The 27036-nt window shown below is 47.0% G+C and overlaps 1 protein-coding gene across 1 annotated transcript in view; it reads left to right on the top strand.

Annotated features, from left to right (window-relative positions):
* The window catches only part of DNHD1 (dynein heavy chain domain 1), an 856151-nt gene that overhangs the window by 582816 nt on the left and 246299 nt on the right, over positions 1–27036 (top strand). The window contains exons 36-38 of the mRNA XM_085623548.1: positions 7362–7540; positions 13868–14836; positions 20433–20607. Coding sequence (XP_085479674.1) covers positions 7362–7540; positions 13868–14836; positions 20433–20607 — 1323 coding nt within the window. The remainder of the gene's footprint in view (positions 1–7361; positions 7541–13867; positions 14837–20432; positions 20608–27036) is intronic.

A 27036-nucleotide genomic window follows, 5' to 3' on the forward strand; every position in this document is an offset into this window, starting at 1 on the left:
AACTCTTGTCGGAACCATCACGAGCCCTGCTGACTGCGTCGCGGCTCCTTCTTGTGAACACTTTGAAGCCACCTGGAACATCGGAGCCCTGCTGACGCTGTCGCGGCCCAACCTCGCTGAAACCTCCCTCGGAGCCCTGCTGACGACGTCGCGGCTCGAGCTGAGCAGAAACCATCTTGAGAGCCCTGCTGATTGGATCGCGGCTCTCCACAAACTATACGCCAGAGCCCTGCTGACGCCGTCGCGGCTCGACCCCTCCGAGATCCGGAGGTCCTCCAGCTTGAGGATAAGAACTGGGCCCCAGGTACCCTCGTACCGCACTCCTGCCAAAGACTGTCCCGCTACCCCTACCCTTCCAAAGAGACACTGAGACTTTTGGTGGATCCCTTGATCCCTTTGTGTAAATATTGACCTCGTAACCTTTTTATTGCTGATAAAGAATTGCTTGTCTTGAGACAACCTCCTTGAGTCCGGTGTGGTGGTGTTACTGTGCCAGTACGTGATAGGAGAAGGATCTCTCAGGAGACTTCTCGGCAGCGCTCGGCTACTTCGTACAGTGTGAGGGCCCCCCTTGGTGGTCTCGCCGACTCCTCGGGGTCCGCCTTCCAACAGCTATGATATCCCTCCTGGGCGCATAAGTAGAAGTATTTTAGATGTATAAAGAATCATCCTCTCTAATCAGGTGCAGCGGTTCTCAGATGACATGGGCATGAAAAACTCTGGGTTGTCTAACACATTTTAACTACAGCTCCAGTGCTCTAAATGGCACTTTCAGTAACAGTTTACCAAATACTCTATGTGTGAGGCAGGCATCCTGTTCTCTTTTAGCGTGACATTTTCTGTTCTCCCAAATTCTTCCCAAGTCGATAGCTCTTCTTTTTCTTTCTCACGTATCTGTCCTTCTATGAGACCCTACTTCACCTCCGGAACCACAGCTTTGTCATTCAGCATGTCTAGTTTGAGCTCATATCTGGCGTGGAGGATTCCACCATTGCTAGAGTGTCCAGGTCTGGATTCAGAGGAGCAGGCCTGAGTTCTTCTTGTTCTCCTTGTATCTGTCTCGCTTTGGTCCACACAGTGGTAAAATAAGTTTGTATCTTCTTAGTTCTTTTTCTTCTGATTGATTTTTCCACACATAGCACTCCACACTGTTCAGCAGTTACCTCCACTTAGGTAACCTTTAATGCAGATGATCTTGCTTAAGAAGGGTCTCCAGCTCAGCTGTGCTTTACTGTGATACCGCTTGAAAAAGACCGACAGGTTAGCGAGATCGGACACAGAACAGTCCAGTCCCGCTAATTCTGCATCCAAATTCGGAAGCATTAGATCTCTCATAGATTCTCATGCTTAAATCCTCCCTAAGGTCACATTTGCAAAGAAAACCATTTCTTTTTTGTACCCGTCACCTTATTAGAAAAGGTCCAAAGTCCAACCAATGTCGTGAAGGCACACTGAACTCCAGTCCACTAGAGGATGCCACCTTTTGTGGATTGACTATCTCTGGGTTATAATCTAGTATATTTTTGACTTTTTCACAAAATGACAAAATCTAAGACCTTGTGCTTTATACCCTAAAAATAAATTGTACAGCTTATCTGCTTGTCAATGGAGACATAAAACTGAAGACTGAAGATTGTAAAATATAAAATATATTGCTCTTTCTCAACAAGACCATCAGTGACCAAGAAGGCCACCTGTTCAGAAGGCTTAAGAAAGAAAAAGCTACACACCATTCATTTTCAAGCGAGGAAACTTCCCCTGAGCAAAAGCAATCCTTCAAAAGACACTTAGAAAAAATGCGATCTGACAGGACGAAATGTAGCCCAGTACATCTGTAGAACCACCCAGAAAGGCCACAAAAAAGCAGTAACACAGGCTGAGCACAGCATCTTTTTAGACTCTGCTAGCACCAAAGAAACCCTTTTAGAAAATCTGAGACCCCGTCAATGACTGTGCCAATGATGGTCCCTGTTTCCACCATCAGCATCTCACCATTGACGCCCATTGCCATCGCCCGTACTGTCAACACCTTTCATTGATGATTATAACCACATCTCTGGCATACACAATACCATCTTCAACGAGGACCGCGAAGACCATCACAGTGATGACAATATAGTCGATTACCCTATCTGGATGTTTCAAAAGGCCAGATGTTAAACCATTCAATGGGTCGTCTCGATCTTGAAAGCCACTGCATATATCTCCCACTTAAGTGCCATCCTTGCCACCTAAGAGGCTGTTGATACTGAAGGAGAAGGCGACATACTGAAGGCGAATCATAAGATGAGGATACTTTCAGGAAGGCGCCATACTGAAGGAGAATCAGGAGATGAGGATACTTTCAGGAAGGCGCCATACTGAAGGAGAATCATGAGATGAGGATACTTTCAGGAAGGCGACATACTGAAGGAGAATCATAAGATGAGGATACTTTCAGGAAGGCGCCATACTGAAGGAGAATCATGAGATGAGGATACTTTCAGGAAGGCGACATACTGAAGGAGAATCATAAGATGAGTATACTTTCAGGAAGGCGCCATACTGAAGGAGAATCATGAGATGAGGATACTTTCAGGAAGGCGCCATACTGAAGGAGAATCATGAGATGAGGATACTTTCAGGAAGGCGACATACTGAAGGAGAATCATAAGATGAGGATACTTACAGGAAGGCGCCATACTAAAGGCGAATCATAAGATGAGAATACGTTCAGGAAGGCGACATACTGAAGGAGAATCATAAGATGAGGATACTTTCAAGAGGGCGAGATACTGAAGGAGAATCAGAAGATGAGGGTACTTTCAGGAAGGCGACATACTGAAGGAGAATCATAAGATGAGGGTACTTTCAAGAGGGTGAGATACTAATAGGAGAATCATGAGATGAGGGTACTTTCAGGAAGGCGAGATACTGAAGGAGAATCATGAGATGAGGATACTCTCAGGAGGGTGAGATACTGAAGGAGAATCATGAGATGAGGATACTTTTAGGAAGGCGCCATACTGAAGGAGAATCATAAGATAAGGGTACTTTCAGGAAGGCGCCATACTGAAGAAGAATCATAAGATAAGGGTACTTTCAGGAAGGCGCCATACTGAAGGAGAATCATGAGATGAGGATACTTTCAGGAAGGCGCCATACTGAAGGAGAATCATGAGATGAGGATACTTTCAGGAAGGCGCCATACTGAAGGAGAATCATGAGATGAGGATACTTTCAGGAAGGCGCCATACTGAAGGAGAATCATGAGATGAGGATACTTTCAGGAAGGCGACATACTGAAGGAGAATCATAAGATGAGTATACTTTCAGGAAGGCGCCATACTGAAGGAGAATCATGAGATGAGGATACTTTCAGGAAGGCGCCATACTGAAGGAGAATCATAAGATGAGGATACTTTCAGGAAGGCGCCATACTGAAGGAGAATCATAAGATGAGGATACTTTCAGGAAGGCGCCATACTAAAGGTGAATCATAAGATGAGGATACTTACAGGAAGGTGCCATACTGAAGGAAAATCATGAGATGAGGATACTTTCAGGAAGGCGCCATACTAAAGGTGAATCATAAGATGAGGATACTTACAGGAAGGCGCCATATTAAAGGCGAATCATAAGATGAGAATACGTTCAGGAAGGCGACATACTGAAGGAGAATCATAAGATGAGGATACTTTCAAGAGGGCGAGATACTGAAGGAGAATCAGAAGATGAGGGTACTTTCAGGAAGGCGACATACTGAAGGAGAATCATAAGATGAGGATACTTTCAAGAGGGCGAGATACTGAAGGAGAATCAGAAGATGAGGGTACTTTCAGGAAGGCGACATACTGAAGGAGAATCATAAGATGAGGATACTTTCAAGAGGGCGAGATACTGAAGGAGAATCAGAAGATGAGGCTACTTTCAGGAAGGCGACATACTGAAGGAGAATCATAAGATGAGGATACTTACAGGAAGGCGACATACTGAAGGAGAATCATAAGATGAGGATACTTACAGGAAGGCGACATACTGAAGGAGAATCATGAGATGAGGATACTTACAGGAAGGCGACATACTGAAGGAGAATCATAAGATGAGGATACGTTCAGGAAGGCGACATACTGAAGGAGAATCATAAGATGAGGATACTTTCAAGAGGGCGAGATACTGAAGGAGAATCAGAAGATGAGGGTACTTTCAGGAAGGCGACATACTGAAGGAGAATCATAAGATGAGGGTACTTTCAAGAGGGTGAGATACTAATAGGAGAATCATGAGATGAGGGTACGTTCAGGAAGGCGAGATACTGAAGGAGAATCATAAGATGAGGATACTTTCAGGAGGGTGAGATACTGAAGGAGAATCATGAGATGAGGATACTTTTAGGAAGGCGCCATACTGAAGGAGAATCATAAGATAAGGGTACTTTCAGCAAGGCGCCATACTAAAGGCGAATCATAAGATGAGGATACTTTCAGGAAGGTGCCATACTAAAGGCGAATAATAAGATGAGGATACTTTCAGGAAGGCGCCATACTGAAGGAGAATCATGAGATGAGGATACTTTCAGGAAGGCGCCATACTGAAGGAGAATCATGAGATGAGGATACTTTCAGGAAGGCGCCATACTGAAGGAGAATCATGAGATGAGGATACTTTCAGGAAGGCGCCATACTGAAGGAGAATCATGAGATGAGGATACTTTCAGGAAGGCGCCATACTGAAGGAGAATCATGAGATGAGGATACTTTCAGGAAGGCGACATACTGAAGGAGAATCATGAGATGGGGATACTTTCAGGAAGGCGCCATACTGAAGGAGAATCATAAGATGACGATACTTTCAGGAAGGCGCCATACTGAAGGCGAATCATAAGATGAGGATACTTTCAGGAAGGTGCCATACTAAAGGCGAATCATAAGATGAGGATACTTTCAGGAAGGCGCCATACTGAAGGAGAATCATGAGATGAGGATACTTTCAGGAAGGCGCCATACTGAAGGAGAATCATGAGATGAGGATACTTTCAGGAAGGCGCCATACTGAAGGAGAATCATAAGATGAGGATACTTTCAGGAAGGCGCCATACTAAAGGTGAATCATAAGATGAGGATACTTTCAGGAAGGCGCCATACTAAAGGCGAATCATAAGATGAGGATACTTACAGGAAGGCGACATACTGAAGGAGAATCATAAGATGAGGATACTTTCAGGAAGGCGCCATACTGAAGGAGAGTCATAAGATGGCGATACTTTCAGGAAGGCGCCATACTGAAGGAAAATCATAAGATGAGTATACTTTCAGGAAGGCGCCATACTGAAGGAGAATCATAAGATGAGGATACTTTCAGGAAGGCGCCATACTGAAGGAGAATCATGAGATGAGGATACTTTCAGGAAGGCGCCATACTGAAGGAGAATCATGAGATGATACTTTCAGGAAGGCGCCATACTGAAGGAGAATCATGAGATGAGGATACTTTCAGGAAGGCGCCATACTGAAGGAGAATCATAAGATAAGGGTACTTTCAGGAAGGCGCCATACTAAAGGCGAATCATAAGATGAGGGTATTTTCAAGAGGGTGAGATACTAATAGGAGAATCATGAGATGAGGGTACTTTCAGGAAGGCGAGATACTGAAGGAGAATCATGAGATGAGGATACTTTCAGGAGGGTGAGATACTGAAGGAGAATCATGAGATGAGGGTACTTTCAGGAAGGCGAGATACTGAAGGAGAATCATGAGATGAGGGTACTTTCAGGAAGGCGCCATACTGAAGGAGAATCATAAGATGAGGATACTTTTAGGAAGGCGCCATACTGAAGGAGAATCATAAGATAAGGGTACTTTCAGGAAGGCGCCATACTGAAGAAGAATCATAAGATAAGGGTACTTTCAGGAAGGCGCCATACTGAAGGAGAATCATGAGATGAGGATACTTACAGGAAGGCGCCATACTAAAGGCGAATCATAAGATGAGGATACTTTCAGGAAGGTGCCATACTAAAGGCGAATCATAAGATGAGGATACTTTCAGGAAGGCGCCATACTGAAGGAGAATCATGAGATGAGGATACTTTCAGGAAGGCGCCATACTGAAGGAGAATCATGAGATGAGGATACTTTCAGGAAGGCGCCATACTGAAGGAGAATCATAAGATGAGGATACTTTCAGGAAGGCGCCATACTGAAGGAGAATCATAAGATGAGGATACTTTCAGAAAGGCGCCATACTGAAGGAGAATCATGAGATGAGGATACTTTCAGAAAGGCGCCATACTGAAGGAGAATCATGAGATGAGGATACTTTCAGGAAGGCGACATACTGAAGGAGAATCATGAGATGGGGATACTTTCAGGAAGGCGCCATACTGAAGGAGAATCATAAGATGGCGATACTTTCAGGAAGGCGCCATACTGAAGGAGAATCATAAGATGAGGATACTTACAGGAAGGCGCCATACTAAAGGTGAATCATAAGATGAGGATACTTACAGGAAGGCGCCATACTGAAGGAGAATCATGAGATGAGGATACTTTCAGGAAGGCGCCATACTGAAGGAGAATCATGAGATGAGGATACTTTCAGGAAGGCGCCATACTGAAGGAGAATCATAAGATGAGGATACTTTCAGGAAGGCGCCATACTGAAGGAGAATCATAAGATGGCGATACTTTCAGGAAGGCGCCATACTGAAGGAAAATCATAAGATGAGTATACTTTCAGGAAGGCGCCATACTGAAGGAGAATCATGAGATGAGGATACTTTCAGGAAGGCGCCATACTGAAGGAGAATCATGAGATGAGGATACTTTCAGGAAGGCGACCAGTCCTGTCAAGGACTTTCTTCCTTTATTTTCTTTCATCTTATGAGGGAAGATGAGGATATTAAAGTTGTATTTTTAGACTCATCCTCTTGTTTCTTGACAATTTTCAGCTACACTAGGAGGTTGTACAGAAACGTGCTGCATATCACTGACCTATGCAACTACCATATCACCTCAAAGAGGCTGGAAAAATCACTTTTGAATACTCATAGTCCAGGAATGACCAAGCTCCTGAGTATTCAGTAACGGATGGCTGACCTGCCTCTGTGCCAAACTTCTGCTTGCACGCTCTTTGTTCAGGATCCTCAGAATTACATGGTTTGAGTTCCCCCACATAAGTGTGGATTCGCTTATCTGTAAATATGAGATATATTATTTAAGGGTGGTTTCAATTTATTTTAACCCTAAAATGAATGTGATGAAAGTTTTGCAGCTATTCTCCGTGATGCGTGATACATCTGATAAAATCAAGTGCACAGAGATGCAATTGAACTAGACAGGAATGAGCACAATACGTGAATTTTGTGTTTTATTCTTTTTAGCGCTTGACTCTGCCATGCTGAAGAACCTGAGTGTGTTTTACATGGGAATCAGCGAAACAGATCTAGAAGAACTGGTTCTGGCGGAGATTCTGAACTCAGAGAAGCCAGAGCTGCAGAGTGAACGACGAGGCCTGGCTCTTAGTGTCCAACAGGTGGATGATGAGCTAAGGCAAATAGAGGTGAGAAGTGGTCCCTGCAGAGGGATGCGTGTCAGGAGGACTCTGGGAAGAGTTGGCAGTTGCAGATGGAGAGGTGTAAAGGACGGTGAGGTATGAAGGATGATTGACCAGTGGAATGAGTCAGAAAGATGGAGGAAAGATCCAATTTCCAACTATATCTACACAAGATTATTAAGGGGGGTCTTTGGAGTATCACGTTGTTCCTCCAGGCCAAAGGTAAGCAGAGGTCCTCGACTTCACTCACCCGGTACTGTGTGTCTTGACCTACTTTGTCAGTCTGAATATTTCTTTCTCCGTGTCAGTACCGTTGCTTAATATTCCTGCCCAGAATCACTATGCTTCTCATAGCTGTTGTTGACTAGAAAAATCTAGCTGTCGGCAGCCATCTCTAAGTTGGGTAAGGCCTCTGTCACTATGACCTGGTGGGCTGTGGCAGGGGCCGTTAGGCCAGAGGTTTTTAATGGAGCCAGCTGAAGCGCCACAGATCCCCCACATCCGCCAGACTAAGTGATCCCGGGCATTTTGCACCTCAAGTACATCTAATCAAGCAACAGTCATATTCTGCAATAATTCATAAAATGCAACCTTGACTGTTCTCTAGCTTCATCGTGGCACCCCACTATCAGCATGCAGGCAAAAAGATGCAATGAAATTACTCGGATCCTCAAGGATTACACTGGTTCTTCTGTGGGGAGGTCCAAAATACAACTTAGCCTTCATAACATACAGATCCACCAAAGCCACAACTGCCTCTTTACAATGCAGACAAACTCAAGAAATGTAGAGGCTCCAAAACTCTAGGGTTGGGAGGTAATGGAAAAACCTCCAGTTCGTAAAAACAAATCAACATGCAGTAGAGAACCCACCAGCGTGATGTCCCCCTTCATAGAGGTATTGTTTACCCAACCCTAAATTAGTCCTTAAATTCATCCCAAGACTAGAAAATGGGAACTCCAGAATCGGAAACATGTTCTGCTCTGACGTGGCTTGTCCAGGTTTATCCCCACCCACCCTATTTTGTACAATTCATTTGGGTGGTGGGCAGCTCCCGTAAGCCGCTGATTATTCGCTTCTGTCTTGCTAGCGTTGTGGTTAGGACAGCAGTCAGCTTTTAATAGGCATCTCACAGAGTAGTCGCCCAAGACCCTCACTGGGCCCTGCAGCTTCAGCATGAAATACCTGTACTCCTAGTTGTAAACTATGGCATTGTTGCCGCACATAATGTGAGTGAATGTACATATATTAAGGATCAGGAGTGGGAAAATGCTGTGTCCTGTGAGACACTGAGATCTGAGCCTCAAGCAAACAACATGAAATGGAAGAGTGATTGTCTGTGGGAACTCTGCCAGTGGACTCCCGTTCACCCAATGAGGGCTAGTAATATGGAATGATTAATGAGGTTGAAGTCAGTGTCATGGCCTTACGTCACCAGATATCAATTTGTGCACCAAGAATAAGAGGTGCTGTTCCTTACCCTGGTTACAAGCCTTTCTACTGAGTCCCAAGATGTACGTTGGCTTCATGAAAGGGGGCGGCTAGCTAAGCATGATCTTTGTAGAGATTTCGTATGGTGGAGCTGCAGACCACGTTGGCTACTTGTCTGGGACATCATTATAACCAATACTTATTGTGGGCTTTGGGTCTCTCCTTTGCTCATGGATGGATGGCTGTCTTGTCTATCTCAACTGCCCCCTCTTGATTTGCTGTCCTTCCTCCTGTCCTACCATCGGAGCACTTATATGTATCTCTAATTTTATATTGGTTTAGTGTATCCTTCCACTGCAGTGTCAAAGAAGTACACTAAACAAAAAAAAGAATTTTGGCTTGACACTGCAGGAAAGTCCATGTCATGCTGCTGTCTGCCCCTGCTGGCTCGCTGCCTCTCTCTCTCTTGCTCCCTCTCTATCTGTCTCTCACTTTTTCTTTCTCAAGCAGGCTCTTTGCCCTCCTCTTGCAGTCACTCTCTTAGCCTCTGCATCTCCCACCATCATCTTTTGTTCTCTCCCCTTCAAAGCTACTGCCTCAATAGTTCTTGTTTCTTTGCCCTGCCCAGCATCAAACACTGCTGTGTCTTGGTCTCTCTCTCTCTGTCTCTCTCTCACTCTGCTCTGCTGATGCCACTCTCCACTGCTATTGGTTTTGCCAGTGCACTTGCACAATTAAGCGGACATTGGCACAGCCAATACCACCAGCCAGTCATCTTGGAAGAATATAAAATATTGTTCAGCTTTTCCAGAATGTTATTTTATACTTCAAAGATGGGCCACCACATTGCATGTACAACTTCACAGTAGGAGATTTCTTGCTGCTGGCCGGAGCGTACTCTTGGAGACCTCGGAGGAGTCTGGTGGAGAAGGGAGTATACATCACTTCTTTGTCAGGATAGACCAACTGCCCAGGCACGCTAGCTGTGCTCCCTTCCTCCCCATGCATTATGCTGGGTTTAGCCTAATAATGACAAGCTACCACTGCTGAGGGAGACAGTGACTCCCAGCACATGCAGCTTGGCCATTAGAAGCCTGCTCCTCACTTGTCCTGCAAAAACAGAGAAGAAAGCCTGCAGAGATATAGTAGGCTACTTTGATCGAGGTTTTAATGTTTAAACCAACAAAGGTTTTGTTTTGTTTGTGGTTTTAGTTAGGCCCCAAATCCTGCTAGTGCCTATGAAGAATGGTAACTATGCCCCCCTTGAGTCAATGACGTAGATGTCATCTGCACTTGAAGGAGACGCTCTTTTGCATCAGCACTGACTGGTGTTGGTCCAGAACATGAATCTATGTATAACTTCCCCTCAATGCTGGGATCTGTCCTGGGTTCTAGAGAAGTACTACAAAGGCAGCCGGCCCTCAAAGAAGGTGAAGCTGTACTTTTCATAGTGGAGAGAACAGGCCCCTATGCCAGGAGGACAAAGAGCTTTCCTTGATGTTTTAGACCAGTAAACACCATTTAGGATGCGACTGCAGTAATTATAGACTACTTTTCCTGTCTCACTTCTGCATACTGGTTAATGTGTTTTCTACTTCTGTCGTATGTTATGTTATGTTAAAAAGTATTTATACAGCGCACGTTCACCAACGGTTTCTTGGCGCTAAGTGGAGTCGGTCAGTTGCATAACAAAGAGAAAAGGAAGGTTCAGTTGTAAGCCTGGACAAACAGCCAGGTTTTGAGCAAAGTCCTAAACTGAGCATAGGAAGAGGACAAGCGCAGTTCAGGGGGAAGGGAATTCCAGAACTGTGGCGCCAGAATCGAGAAGCGAAGACCCCCGTGTTTTTTGCGCTTAAACAGACAAGGGGTTAATAGATTCATGTTTGCAGAGCGCAAAACTCGAGAGGGGGCATAACGTTGTAGTCTGGACATAATGAAAGCCGGGCCATAGTCCGAGAGAGCTTTATAGACAGTGCAGCCCAGTTTGAAGAGACTGCGTTGACACACGGTAAGCCAATGTAAATTTTTCAATAGCGGTTTCACATGATGAGATTTGGGTTGACCATATACAAGCCTCGCGGCTTGGTTCTGCACCAGTTGGAGTCGGTGTAGTTGGTACGCCGGGATACCGGCGTACAAAGAGTTAGCGTAATCAATACGCGACATCACCAGTGCAAGAACAGCTTGAATCCGGGCCTCAAAGATCAAATATCTGCTTATTTTACAAATTCTTCAAAGACAAGCAGATACCACACTATTAATCTGTGCCTTCATCGTAAGGTCGTTACTAATTACGATTCCCAAGCTTTTGACTGGCTTGACAGGAGATGGAGGGCATCCCAGAGAATGAGGCCAAAAGTTTGAATTCCAGGGATTCCCTGAGCCACCCATAAGGATCAGCTTGGTTTTATCTGGATTTAACTTGAGGTGGATGGCACTCATCCAATTGCTGATGAATATCATAGTGGACTGGAAACTTTCAATAGATGAGAGAGAGGAATCGATGTTAAATACTAATTGAAGGTCATCAGCATAATTAAATATAACCAGCTCTCTCTTTTGGAGTGCCAAGATCAAAGGAAGAATGTATAAATTAAAAAGAAGGGGAGAGAGTGCGGAGCCTTGAGGAACCCCACACGTCAATCTCCTTTTCTGGGCCAAGAAGCTGGCGAGACGGACCGCTTGAAAGCGGTCACAAAGAAATGAGGAGATCCAATCCAAAGGATGGCCCCGAATCCCGGCGCTCTCGACCCGGTCGACCAAAAGATGGTGGTCGACCGTATCGAACGCAGCCGAGAGGTCTAGGAGTACCAGAGCTTGCTTGGAGCTCTGGTCGGCCCCCCATCGTAATTCACCAAGGACTGCCAAAATAACAGACTCAGTGGAATGTTTGAGTCTAAACCCAGCTTGATGAGGGTCCAGGTAATGTGACTTCTCAACAAAGGTGCTGAGACAATCAGCCACATGAGTTTCCAAAATGTTTCCCAAAAAGGGCAGCAATGAAATGGGGCGAAAATTGCTGAGAATGGAAGGATCAGAGCCAGTTTTTTAAAAAAATAGGTACCACTTCAGCAAGCTTAAAAAGGTTGGGAACAATGCCCAGGGTGAGGGAATTATTAAGGAGAGACATAGGGGGTTCAGGACAAGAGAGGAAGACTTCCCGAAGAATAGAAGGAGGACAACTGTCAGAGGGGGATCCTGACCTAACCTTCTTGAGTAAGGAAAGGAAAACTTCTTGGGTAATAAGAGGGAAGCGGTCCAGGTGATAAGGATTGATATTTGAACCACAAAAAGCCACAGATGCAGGGGGCTGAGAAATGCTTGATTTGATGTTAACAATTTTCTCGATAAAGTAGTTATTAAGTGATTCACATAAAGATTGTGAGGGAATAGGTTTTAGAGTAACGCGATTGGGTTTGACGAGTTCGTCCACTATTGAGAAAATATCTTTGGCCTTGTTGGTGGATGCCAGGATTTTAGAAGAAAAGTATTCAGATTTAGTTCTGATAATGGCATTTTTATAATCTTTAAGTGCTGCAGTGGGTGAAAGTGAGGAGGCAATAGTCCTGTCTCCACTTCAGTTCAGTTTTACGCAGAGCCAGTTTCATGGCCTTCAGATTGTTCAAAAACCAGCGCAGTGCATCATGGGATCTTTTATTTTTAATTGTCCGTAGCGGGGCAATACTGTCTCTAGCCGATTCTAGCCAAATGTTAATGTTTTCTGCCTGGGATTGAAGGGAGACCACTGTACCGAGGGGTTGAGTTGCCGCTAACATAGTACTATATTCTTTGGTATCGACCCAGCTCCAGTTCCTAGCCATGATAGAGGCAGGGGGAGAAAGTTTAGGAGCAGGGGAACTCAAGATGGTAAAAGTAATGAGCAGTCGGTCTGACCATGAACAGGGGGAGATACCTAGGATGGCTAATTCTAAATTAGAAGTCCAAACCTGGTCTAGGGTATTTCCCTTGGTATGGGTGGGGGCTTTAATATGCTGGGTGTAGTTCATGCCTGTCAATAAATCAGTAAACTCGTAATCAAGACATTTTGTACAGAGAGCAGTATTTGGGACAACCCCCTTCAGTGATTGACTTTAGGTCCTACCCCTTCAGCCACTATTTGTTTGCCCTTCACTTTTGAATCAGCCCCAATGTTTTGCACAGGTTTGCATTTAGTACTTTGATTAGCAAGACAAATAACTCCATCTTGGGCATTGCAGCAGAGCACCGCCTTGCCCTCTGTACAGAGTGCAGTAACTGCTGAGTGCTGGTTGGCCTGTGCTCTGCCACGGCAACCTGCTCCCACCTCACAGAGAGGAGCCGTAGGTGACAGACTGCCTATCTCCTCTCTTGCTGGTAATTGATGGGAGATTTGTATAGTTATAATGCTAGATGACTACCATCTTAGACTAGGGATTTACAATGAAGGTAATAAAAACCACATTCTAAGATGGCCGCCATTTATCCATGTAGCAATTGAGAGCTCACTGTTTTAGAGTCCGCTGAGATTGGTGACTTCTCACCAGCTTAGCGAAAGAGGTATGCTACTTCTTCTGAACTCATTGCTGCATACTGGTATGTGCTTCTCCTAGAATTACTTCATCCCAGCTCAACCTGCTGCTCAACCTGCTGCCACTCGCTTTACCGTAGCAAAGAAGAGGGTCGTAAGTGAGCACTTACGACCCGTGAAGCTAGTGATCCAAAACGACACCCCTTCTGCCCCTTGAAGCTTAGTGACACCTGTTTCCCCCACCATGGCAACACCGCAGTATCCCTACACACAGCTGACCTCACAGGTCAGCAGCAAGGGTGCTCTATAATCTACCATATTATATCCGGACCTGTTAGCTTTAGCAGTGCTTGTTTGTTTTGACATGTAACCAAATTTCTTTCTGTCATTGACAGGATTCATTACTGGAGGAGGTGATCCAAGCCAATGAGCCTTTACTACAGAAACATGACTTCCTTCCCATGGTTCGTCGCTGTCAGAAGAAGGTGGCTGTACTTCTTTCCAACCTCCAGGATCTTGTGGCGCTGCAACAGCAGCAAATGGAGTCTTTGGATGAGTATAGGAAATTTGCCCGACTTGGTGCCGGCCTCTACAGCACCATACAAGAGGTGTCTTACCTCCACAAAATCTACAGCTTTCACTTGCGAACCTTCCTTTCATTGGTTAAAAATGTCTTGTTGTCCAAGAAGAGGTTGGAGGTTGTGAAACGTGAGGTCTTACAGACCCGAGTGTTGGATCTTATGAACTCCCTCTCCAGCTGCATCCTATCGTACATAAGGCGGTGTCTCACCGAAAGCCATGCCAAAATATTTCACTTTCTGGTGGCTGCTGTACAAATGCGGCTTGTTGGACAGCTGACCAATCTGGAGTGGCTTGTCTTCCTCCATGGGCTTAAGGACATCAATGTAGGCCAAAGCCTTTCAGAATCATCCATTGCGCGGCCCCAGTGGGTGTCTACTGATGCATGGACAGAATGTTCCCGCTTAGAACTTCTTCCTGCCTTCAGATATTTTAGATCATCATTGGTATACCAGTCCTGCCAATGGCAAGAGTACTTTGCTCTCTCCTCCTCAGTGATTGGGCCTATCCCATGTGCCAGTCACGCTCATCTTACCCTCATTCAAAAGGCCATCTTATGGCGCACTTTGCGTCCTGATAAGCTACTGAACGTCATCAGTGATCTCACCATGTGCATTCTTGGCCAGTCTTTAACAGAAGATCCTGGGAATGAAATAGACTCAAAAGATTCTCACAACTGTACCAGTGTTCCAGTAGTGTTTGTCATGCCAGGACCAGAATTAGGAGGACCGTCTACTCATCCTCTCTACTGCATTGAGCAGATGGCCATAACACAAGGACATGAGGTAAGAGCAAGCATCAGCAGCGTAGACTACAATGCATGAAAGTATATTGCACAGGATAAGACTCCTGCACACCTCTGAGGCAGGGAGCTTCTTCCACTAACACCTACAGAATCTATAGCATTGTAACATAATGCAGTGTGCCTGCACACCACTGAGGCGGTACTACTCCTCACAGGACATCATCACTGCTGCTTCACACCCAAGGCAATGTATGATATGTGGTCTTTGTTTTTTTTCTCCAGAGCAGCTGATCTGCAGGAATCTGATGCTGATCTCAGCTCTGTGAAATGTTCTCCATGCATAATCACAAGTTACTTGATGCTTGTGCAGGTCTTTCAGGCAGTCCCAGATTAACCCTTCTTCTCCCAGGGCAGTCCATCTCCTCTTTCTCATGCTCAGGTCCCAGCATCAAGGTGTTTCAGGTGTGCCCCCAGCCTGAGCTGTACAGCTTTTAGTAGAGGTTCTGTCACTGGCACACATATGTGAGCCCAGACCGCTCTCTAAAGTCCTTTGTACTCCTCCCACTTTGGCTGGCCCAGGCTTCCTGCCTGCTGTACCACAGCCTTCTCCTAATCACCCTATATCTTTGTCCTTGGTTTTCATGGACTTCTAGCTCAGGTAGTAATAGGTCTGGCCGGTTTAGAGTGATCTTAGTCAAGATATACATTAGCCCTAGACTGAGCTAAGCAGAGGGCCACCATTCATAGGCAAGAGCCATCAACACAGAAAATGTGAGTTTCACCGAATTGAGAAACCTGCATTAAGTAGAGGAAGAGACAGTAAATCCAACCCCACGCAACAGGTTACTCCACCTTCATGGAGGAGGTCCTAAGCACAGGGATGTGCATGCTGCCACGTTCAGAAGAAAGAACAGTGTGTAGGGAGACTAGCATCTTCTATAACAAATGAACACCCATTGTTCACTCACGACTCACATTCATGGTACAACTCATCTGGCAGGGATCATATATCTCTAACAGACTACTCCCAGAACCAGTCTAGTGGAGTGTCTGAACACCTCAGAGGTAAGGAGCGTCTCCCGCCAGATTCCTTCTAATGATTCATCTTTTCTGAAATATCCCGGCCATAGGTTTGGACGCAATCAATCACTTGACATATTATCATAGTACGGGGGTATTTATTCTAGTGCAATGCACTGAAGTAACACAGTGCTTACAAGAAGTAACGCCTTCTCAGTACATAAGCTTTGGCTCCTTCCCAGACTCTAACTCCTTCAGTTCCCGTTCCTAAGCCACATTAGTAAGACTCTGAAACTCACTTGGACCTGTGTTCAACAACAAGGCAAGTTTAAATTTCCTTGTTTTTCTTCTTTTCTGTTATTTCCTTTTCTTTAGCAAATTGCCATCAGGCTGTAAGTGATTTAAGAAATGCAGAAATGTTGTCTCAAAAACTGATTCCCCTGAAATCGTATGTGTGGTTTGAGAGTTCAGCAGTGCTGCCAAAATGCTATGCTTGTCTATTTGACCTTGAAGCCCTTCACTTTTGAGAAAAGAAAGTGATGGCTTCGGATTGTTTGGCCCAGAGAGACAGTGGCTCCCTGAGGGTGAGGAATGGACTCATTCCCTGAACGTCAGTGGATGGAACTTTTATCTGAGTTCTTTGATGATATTGTCATTACAATAGCAGAACAGGAAGAGGTTGAGGTCTTCCAAACATAGACCTTCCACTTGGAATTGACTTCGAGGGTAGGCTTCATGGCCAGCTTCTGGTGAGGCAAGGGCTGTTGTTCCAGTGCCACCATCGCCTACACTAACATAGTTCACATCCTTTAAAGAGGAGTTTATGTATACGATGCATTACCTTATGTGAAACTCGGCACAGGAGAGCTGGACATAACTGGCCCAAAAATACATCTTTATCAACACACTTCCCACAGTAGCAACTAGCAGAAGGGGAGATGGTCAGGGACCATCATGAGTAACCACGGTGCCATGACGGCCGGGTTTTGTAATCTGAGGTGGTAATTTAGTAAAGGCATAGAGGCAGTAGCCAGATATATCTGTTTGGAACAGGTGTGTGGTGGGGTCTGCAGAACTTTGTGTAAGAGTTGTTGATGGGATGTTGTACTTGGTCTCCATGCTGGATCTCACTCACACCTGGCACCACACATGAATAATGGTAGGCAAAGCTTGTGCTAGTGTTGTTTTACGTCACAACACCAGTGTAGGGGTGTGAGCGGACCACGGCTGGAGCAGAGTGAATCCAGCCACATCACTGCCAGGGAACTGGAATTTATGGGTCAGGAACCAAGCTTGCTTTTCAGCAGAACGTGACCTGAAAGGGGAGCAGCCAGCCGCATTCTCACCCAGAATTGATCCAAAGGTTTGGGACCGGGCAAGAAGTAAACAGACATGTGTTCTCATGCCACTATGGCATATCATTGGAACACGGCCTGAAGTTGGAACAACAAGCTACATCTCCCTAGGAGCTGGTCTGACGTTTAAGCAAAGATATAAGGCTATAAAGTTTTGAGTTTAGTTACGGTGTATGCCCAGCATCGGGCCATGGCAACCCATTGATGTGTGCAGGTCCATGGTTACACGTTACCGCGTACAGGTGCATTATACCTGTTGACGTGTGCAGGTGCATGGCTAACTGTTGACGCGTGCAGTTGCATGGCTACCCGTTGACACGTGCAGGTGCATGTTTACCAATTAACACATGCAGGTGCATGGTTACCCATTGGCGCCTGCAGGTGCATGGAAACCGTTGACACGTGCAGGTGCCTGGAAACAGTTGACGAGTGCAGGTACATGGACACCTATTGACGCATGCAGGCGCATGGTTACCCATTGACATATGCAGGTGCATGGTTACCTGTTAAAGCATGCAGGTTCATGATTACCTGTTGACACGTGCAGGTGCATGATTACCTGTTGATCCGTGCATGTGCACGGCTGCTCTTTGACATGTGCAGGTTCATGCCTATCCATTGACACGTGCAGGTGCATAGCTACCCATTGATGTTTGCAGGTGCATGCCTACCTATTAATGCCTGTAGGTGCATGGCAACTCGTTGACACGTGCCTGTTCATGGCTACACTTTGACGCGTGCAGGTGCCTGGCTACCCATTGACGCGTCCAAGTACATGGCTACCTGTTGGTACTTGCAGGTGCATGGTTACCCATGGACGCCTGCAGGTGATTGAATACCCATTGATGCCTGTAGGTGCATGGCTACCTATTGACGGGTGCATGGTTACTCGTTGCCACTTGTAGGTGCACGGTTACACATTGATGCGTGCAGGTGCATGACTGTCTGTTGACGCGTGTAGGTGCTACCTGTTGACGTGTGTAGGTGCATGGTTACCCATTGACACATGCAGGTGCATGGTTACCCATTGACGCATTAAGGTGCATGGTTACCCATTGGCTCGTGCAAGTGCATGGCTACCCATTGACACAGGCAGGTGCATGGTTGCCCTTTGATGCTTTTAGGTGCATGGTTTCCCGTTGCTGCGTGCAGGTGCATGGTTATCCATTGATGCGTGCAAGTGCATGGTTACCCATTGGCACATGCAGGTGCATGGCTAGCTGTTGATGCATGGATGTGCATGGCAACCCGTTGAGCGTGCCAGGTCATGGCTACCCGTTGAGCGTGCCGGTACATGGCTACCTGTTGACGCATACAGGTGTATGGCAACCAGCTGACATGTGCCGTACATGTCTATCCATTGATGCGGGCAGGTGCATGGCAACCTGTTGATGCATGCAGGTGCATGGCTACCTGTTGGTGTGTGCAAATGCATGGCAACCCATTGACTTTTGCAGGCGCTTGGCTACCCATTGACTCCTGCAGTTGCATGGCTATCCATTGACTCTTGCAGTTGCATGGCTACCCATTGTCGCATGCAGGTGCATGGCTATCTATTGATGTGTGAGCTCCATGGTTACCTGTTGACGCGTGCAGCTGCATGGCAACCCGTTGACGCGTGCCGATACATTGCTACCTGTTGACGAGTGCAGGTGCATGGCTACCTGTGGATGCGTGTAGGTGCATGGTTACCCATTGACGCATGCAGGTGCATGTCTACTCATTGATGCATGCAGGTGCATGGTTGCCCATTGCTGCATAAACATATCTTGCAACCTGTTGCTGGCCTGTGACTTCTGGAGCCCTTTTCAGAGCAGGGTGGTAAGGCTACCTTCTGCTGCTGAGTTTTTTGGCAGAAGCTACACGCATTGGCTCCTAGTATATTGCATGCCAGCAATTACAATTGATTTAAAGTGTATGTGTGTATGTAAATAGTATTTCTACTGCTCGATGTATCTGAAAGGCAGAGGAGTGCTGTACATGGCCAAAGACAAGCTTAAAGTCAATGAATAAGAGGAGATAGAGCAGGGTTGAGGATGAGAAGTGCTTCTTTGGGGATTTTTATGTGCTAATCATATCATAACGTTATTGATATATCTCCAGCAAAAATATTGTTAGTACCTATAGGCTTATATCGGAAAAACTGAAAGACATTAGTGAGGGCAGTTAATGAGCTTCTGTGCAGTAAATAGTAAGGCACTTTACCATACCTTGTATCTCATATACCTAGTAATGGTGTTGGATGTCAGAACTCCTCCCTTGGGGTTGGAAGCAACACCCCAGAGGGTGAGGCGCCATTGAGTGGGGTCTTCTGCCCGTTGGAGTATCTCTCTGCGGGGGAAGTAGTGGTAATCTCTGATTGTGTTAGAACAGATTGTAGGCGAGTAGGTTATAAAACCTATCCTTTCTCAAATTCAGCGTCATCTTAAGGATTTTGGGGGACCCGGGTCAAACCTAATTTGGGGCCCACTGCTCAGATAAACTCTGAATTTATTATCCCTTTCCAGCTCATTCACGCCATCAGCAACTATGACCTGATCATTGACAACCCTCTTTGTTGGCCCCCAATCCTTTAAAGGGTCCCAAGTCCTTCAGGGGCCTCGATTCAGTGCAAAGCCTTTGAATAGTTATGAGATATTAAAGACCTGGGAGGCCCTTTCATATTGTGAGGAGGGCCCCATCATTTTTGTGTTATGCCACTGTCCGTAACTATCCTGAAAGCTTAATGATGGGCCACCTAGAAAGGTGGGGGCCCTGGGCCAGAGCCCACTTTGCCCATGCCTTAAAAATTATCTGCTCTAAAATTCTTTGAAGGAGGGAAAAATGTTAACAAACTATTCCTAGCAGGGGAGCCATGTAGTGTGTCCACACACATTTGAGACTGCAAGCTCCTATCTTTAACAAACAGAAGATAATGATCATGTGCATTACTGTATATGGAAACTTTAATATCCAGTATTATAAGTTAACATAATAAGTAAAAACATACTAAAGTGTAGGAAACCCTCAGATGTGGAGATCAGCTCTTATAGAAATAATTCCGCAGCTCCACTTTTTTTAAACAACTTTCTTCACTTTGCAATCTCTGTAAATTGTTGTTGATTCTTATGGACATCATATTCAGTCACACATTATTTTGTGTGTATACATTATTCTCTGTTGATATATATGTGTTTTGTACATACTTTTATTTCTCAGACTGCTTTGCTCAGCTGTCTCGGTTGCACCATGCTAATTCGGCTCTCACATTTTCTCACTCAGGACAAACTCAGAGTTCTGTCCTTAGGATCTCCAGATTCCGAAGCTGAGTTGCTGAAAGCCTTCCAGAAAGGGAAGGCAAAAGGACACTGGCTGGTCCTTAACAACTGCCACCTGTTGGACCACTGGGGCCAGGAGGCTACCAGCCACTTGAGGGAGCTGCTGGAAACATGTGAGGGTGAGAAAGATAAATCAGTGGTCTCATGGCTACAGGTAATAGCCGCAGGTGTGCAAAACCACCCACACAGATCCATTAACAATCACATCCTCCCAATAACAAATACAGAGATCCACTAGCTACCAAGAGCACCCCCTAAAAGCCTTACACAGATGCTCAAAACACTTCAAACAAAAGGCACCCACTAGCATCTACTAAATCTCACTAACATTAACAGGTTACACACCTCAGACATCCACTGAAACCACAGGCTAGCCCATGATAAGCACAGAAATCAAATGAAAGCGCCCTTACCCACTGAAGCCAAGTGCCCTCCACTAACAATCACAGGCACCTAACTAGGAATGATATGAGCCACTAACAACCAGCTGCTGATAACTCTTACCCTGCACTGCAAGCCAATAAAAACCACATGCTCTTATTTACAACCACCAGAAAGCCTCTGAACCTCTAACTGCATCCACCAGAATCACCAATATCCAGTGCCTCCTTCTAACATTCCCAAGATATTCACCAATATCTACAAACACCCACCAATATACACACACACACACACACACACACACACAAATATATGCAAGCACTAACTGACATCCACAAGCGCCCAACCAAAGGCACAAGCACTCACCAAAGCCCATAAGCATCCAAGAATATACACAACTATCAGGTGGCATGCACAAGCATGCTTTAAAATATACACACACTCACACCAAAGAATATGTACTAGAACAGACTTAGATATGCATGTGATCAGTAACAGTAACGAGCTCCCACCACTGTAGGTAAGCATCCACAATATGCATCAGCACTGCCCACAGCCCAGAAGCACCTGTCTACATTCACCAGGAATAACTGAAATATACAGGATCCTTAAAGATAGGAATGGCAGCTCAGTGTATTCCCTCCCTTTGTGAGCTGTTCACCATAGGAGACCACCATGCGTCAGCCTCTTCTCCCAGTTGTCTAACTCAGTGAACCACGTGGCTGCATGCTGTAGGTGTCTAGCTGTATAATACAATTTCAGATCTGATATACCCTGTCTCCTGTCCTCCAGGTCTAGTTTTATTGCTCCCAATGACATCCTGCGTCTCTTCACAGCCCACACAAGGGATATCACTATGTTATCGAACGCCTGGACACATGTAGTTCTGCAATACTTATAAACAACCAGGCAGTACTATCATGTTTGCTGTGCCACCCCTGCCCACTACACAGAGTGGAAGAGAATTCCAAAAGCTGCACGGAAGCCTTTAATCTATCCAGCACCCGGCCCATATTGTAATCATATTGTTTCCCCAGGATGTGTGCTGCCATCATCCCCAATCTCTCTTTCCAGCTGACATTTAAGTCTGGCAAATTTTCAATGACTGTCTCGGTCAAGCCGTCAGTGGGAATAATACAGATGAAGTACGGTTAATTTTCAGGCCTGAGACATCTCTGAACCTGTCCAGCACTTGTAGTAGTACTGTGACTGAATCTCTGGGCCATCTTAGGTAATTCGAGTGACATACGAATACAGAGAGACTATTGGCCTCATTTAGAGTTCAGTGGACGGGCTACTCCATCACAAATGTGACGTATATCCCGTCTGCTGTATTAAAAGTGCATTTTATCCTATGGCACTTGTAATACGGTGGGCGGTATATCCATCATGTTTGTGACAAAGTTATTTTCTAACCCCATATGTTATTCCCCATGTTTGTAGTGCCCTTCTAAGTTGTATCACTATAGTTCCACTGTGAGGACAAAGAGCAGTGGGGATCATGGACACTCCTGCTTGCTCTTTCTCTCCACCCTCCTCCTCTAAGAGACCCACCAACCATATTAGACTCTTGCCACGAGTCGGGTATACAGCATCTGGATCCATCCCAAACCCTGTGTGCTGCAACACCACCGTCAGACAAGTCCAATCCAGTGTGTTGAATGCTTTTCAGGTTCACTGCTGCCACTGCAGACTCCTCCACTCTTGTAATTGTGTGCTGTATTACATGTGTGAGTCTACCAACACTCATAGGAGTATTGTGCACAGAAACAAGGCCACATTGATCTTCTCGCACCAGGACAGGGACCGCCCTCTGGAGCCTGTACGCTGGCACCTTATAAAGAATTTTGCTATCAGTGCTTCTCATGGTTAATGGTCTGTATGCACCTGGATCCCTCTGATAGGAACCTGTTCAGGTAACACCTCCTGCATTCTATTGGATTATTCAGAAGAGATCAATGTGTGTTCTAATTTGCTGTATGTGTTTTGTGTGATTGAATGATAGAAATAGTCTTTTTCACAGCTATCTCCACACCCCATAATATTTATAATTTCTTTCCGTATCACTATCATATAAGGTTTCTTGTGGTGCTCTGGGGTGTTTGGGGTGCATCAAAAATGCAATTAAAATCCCCTGCCCATATGAAAGGGAGATCAAGGTATTGTAATACCATCTCTATGATCTCTCGATAGAAAGCTCAGTTATCAGTATTAGGGGCCATATATGGTAATGAGGCACAGCACTCTGCCATCTAACAGGCCATAAATAAATCTGTATCTCCCCTCTGCATCCACCCCGGTGTATTTCATCTGGAGTGAAATACCCAGTGATATCCAAATGGAGACCATTACAAGCACATGCTAAGTATATGGCTGAGTGTGTTTGCCCCTCCATTTTATTCCACTTTTGTCTCATCAGAATCAGTGAGGTGCGTTTTTTTGGGTAAAAGCTGGTCCAGTCTTGTAGCATTGGAGATATGAGAGCACTCTCTGTCTCTTACAAACCATTTTAGCCCCCTCACATTCCTTGGCATGAGGTTAATCGATGTGCACTGTGTATTGTCTCCAAAAATATTGTTGGGGCGTGTCCAAGATGGCGGCGAGATAGGACGTGGAATCCTGTCCCTCCGGCGCCGCTAACATTCAGCAATGTTTAATCACCCACCACTGGTGCCATCTGACCGTCCACGGGGGCTGGGCGACTCCGGCACGCTGTCCTGCATTGGCGGGCCGACTTTCCCCAGCAGCAACCTCTTCTCTGCAGGCATCTGCAGCGGCCGCTTAACTGCCGGCACGCCTTGGCGGTGCCGCTCTGCGGATGGTGGACAGCAGTGGTGGCATTCACAGTGCTCACCGGCAAGATACCCGGTGAGGTGTGGCGAGGACGAGGTCCACACTGCCGCCATTACGCAGCCGACTGAGGCGGTGCCATTTCGTGGCTCTCCCGCCGCTGGCCTCCATAGGGGTGGTTGACCTTGCCCAGTGGTCAGGGGGAGACTGTGGCAGCAGAGATCTGGGGCCCGTGCACTGAGAAGGGGCTGGTCCCTCTCACTTCTGCCCACTTTGGAGTGCTGCAGCGACTCCCTCCGGCTCGACAGCAGCTGTGGAGCCATACCCCGACCCGGGCCAACTACACGTGAAGGTGAGCGGCGTGCGGGTGCTGGGTGCTGCGGGCGCTGGGTGCTGCGCGGCCATGTGGAGACCCTCCAGGTCCGCAGTTTGGCGGACAGTGGACGCTGGGGGAGTTGTGCCATCGGCTTGCGCTGCAGCTTCAGGGCACGTGTGAGTGCGGCCGCTGCTGTGCCCAGCTGAGGGCCGTGATTGGAGACCCTCCCGCTGTGTGTGTGCGACCGCTTGGGCCTACCTGTACGAATCCTTGGTCAGAGGCGTGAGACTGCTGGTTGCTGCGCAGTGTGGTCCGGTGGTATCACTCCCGGTCTGTAGATCGGCGGACGTTTGACGCTGGGGGAATTGTGCTTAGCGACAATTGATCTGAGGCTCCGGGGCACCTGAGACTGTGCCTGCTGCTGTGGCCCAGCTGTGGGTTGTACTTGGAGGTTCTCCCCGTTGTGTTTGTGCGGTCCACTTGGGGCCTATCTGCACGGGGTACCTGGTCAGCAGAATGGGGCAATAGCTCCCTCCCCCCGTGTAGATCCTGTGTGCGCGGGTGTCTGACAGCTCTACTTGTCCTGGGGCTCGGGGGCAGCGCAACCGACGAGCCCCGTGGCACAGCGCATATTCCAGGACTCACGGGCCGGGAACTCTCCTGGGCTCCTGCAGAATACCTGGGGCTGTTGAAGCGGACTGAGTGTGAGGCATTCCGCCGCAACTGGGCTCCTACAACATGTCTACCGCTCGAGGCAGGAAGGAGAAATCGCTGCAAGAGATGCTCACGAAACAGCAGGGATTGGCCACAGCGACCTGCGAGAGAACTCCGGACATGGCGGGGAGCGACGACTCGCCTGCCACCAAGGCCTTCATGCTTGAGCTCTTCGCTGCCATAAAGGAGGACATCCAGGAGCTCCGAGGCCAACTTGCGGCGGATCTCAGAGAAGTGCGCAGAGACGTTGACGAGATAGGAGAGAGGGTAGCCACGCTTGAGGAGCACGACATCAGTAGGGAAGAAGACCTCCACCAACTACAACAAGACATGATGTGCCTCACGGAGCAGCACCTTGATCTCCAGGCCCACTCCGAGGACTTGGAAAACCGCTCCCGGCGGAACAACATCCGGATCCGAGGCATACCGTGGAAAGATGAGGGAGACGACCTCAGGGCCTATATCGCGGCACTGTTCCACCATGTTCTGGGAGAGTCAGAGACGCTGGATATCAAAATGGACCGAGCCCATAGGGTGGGCCTCCAACGAGGCAACAAGTCTCTGACACCGGACATTCTTGTGTGTGTACACGATTTCCAACTGAAGAAGCGTATCCTCCGGAAGGCAGAAGGCAAGAGAACTACAACCCATAGAGTTTAGAGGTCAAACACCAACCCTCTTCCTGGACTTGGCGGCTTCCACATTGCTTAAGCGACGAGAGTTCAGGGTTGTAACCTCGCATCTTCGAGAGAAGGGCATTCCTTATTCTTGGGGCCACCCCTTTCGCATTGTCTTTAAACTCAACGGGAAGTTGCTGCAGATTCGCTCTCTCGTCGAGGCACTGGACGCACTCGGGCTAGAGGACACAGCATCGGCTGAGCGGCCAGGCCGACCTGGGGAGCGAGGCCCCCTCCGCGCGGCGAGATGGCAAAGAGTGGGGAGGAAGTCTCCCATCCAGAAGCCTGATCAGGTCACGAGGGATAAGGAGAGAGCGGCCGTGCTCACCTCGCTGTCGCAGACAACAGATCGCCCAGACACCCCGTGATGCTTGCCTTTAATTCTCCCAAGTAGGACACCTAGATGAGTGTCGGGGGTATGGGAGGGTCCGCCCAGAGTGGATAGTTGTTGACCCCTCCACCAGCGGATGGGCACGAACCTGCCTCCAATGGAATGGAAGACTGCCGGTGACATGACCCTCCGATGCTGTGACACGTTGATGGACTTTCGTCATATTTCTGCCTTAACGTTCATTTTGACTTTGTATTTCCCTTTTTGGGTCGGGGTTGTTGGGATTAGGTATTATTTTTGGGTTATTCTCTTATTTTTGGGTTAGGGTGGGTTCTCTCCTCGGTGTGTCCTACCGTTAGTCCCTTGTTTGGCAGCCCTGCGCGCATGTCCCCCTTCACTCGTCTTGCCCTCTCTGCCCTCCATTATTGCGGTCCAACGCGTGTCCCCACAAAGCTCCTCTAACCCCTCCCTCCCCATCTGGATCTTAAAATAGTTAGTCTCAATGTACGGGGTCTTAATAATCCAATAAAGCAGAGGGCGGTCTTATCTTTATTAGAAAATTCAGGGGGAGACATCTGCCTCATCCAAGAAACCCACCTCTTACAAACGGACATCCATCGTATGCGCCACAGTCACTTTCCTCACAAGTTCTGGTCCTCCTCCAACAGCAAACGGGGTGGAGTGGCCATCCTATTAACCAAACACTTTAGAGGTTCTATAGTGAGACTCACCTCAGATATCAAGGGGCTCCTCTTAGCGCTGCGGCTCCGCGTAGGTTCCTCCCCCTGCACTATTGCCTCTATCTACTCCCCTAATGATCGACCTGAGCGGTTCTTATTAGAGGCCTGTGCTGAGGTCTTACATTCCCCGGACTCTAAGGTGATAATAGGGGGTGACGTTAATCTTGTTATGAATGGCAAACAGGATCGCTCTGGCTCCCGCACCGGAGGCGCAGGTGCTCTATCAGCTAAAGGAGGGGAATGGTTGCGCGAAGTGGGGATTAAGGACGCCTGGCGCTGCCTACACCCAGCTGAAAAGGATTTTTCGTACTACTCGGCTGCTCACAAGACCTATGCCCGGCTCGAGCACTTTCTTGTTACCCCCGCTGCTTGGGCCTTGGTCACGGAGTCCTCCATTGAAGCTCGAGCCCTCTCTGACCACGCACACATTACCCTATCGCTGCGCTTCTCTGCTGAGCACACTGCTTCTACATCGTCCTGGCGCCTGCAAGACACATTTTTTTTTAAAACAGACTTTTATTCATTTTCATGTAAAATCAATCACATCCCCACCGCCCAATGCCTGGGCGATAGCAAGGATAAAAAATAAAAAAATATAC

Source organism: Triturus cristatus, chromosome 8 (assembly GCF_964204655.1).
Source record: "Triturus cristatus chromosome 8, aTriCri1.1, whole genome shotgun sequence".
Lineage (NCBI taxonomy): Eukaryota > Metazoa > Chordata > Amphibia > Caudata > Salamandridae > Triturus > Triturus cristatus.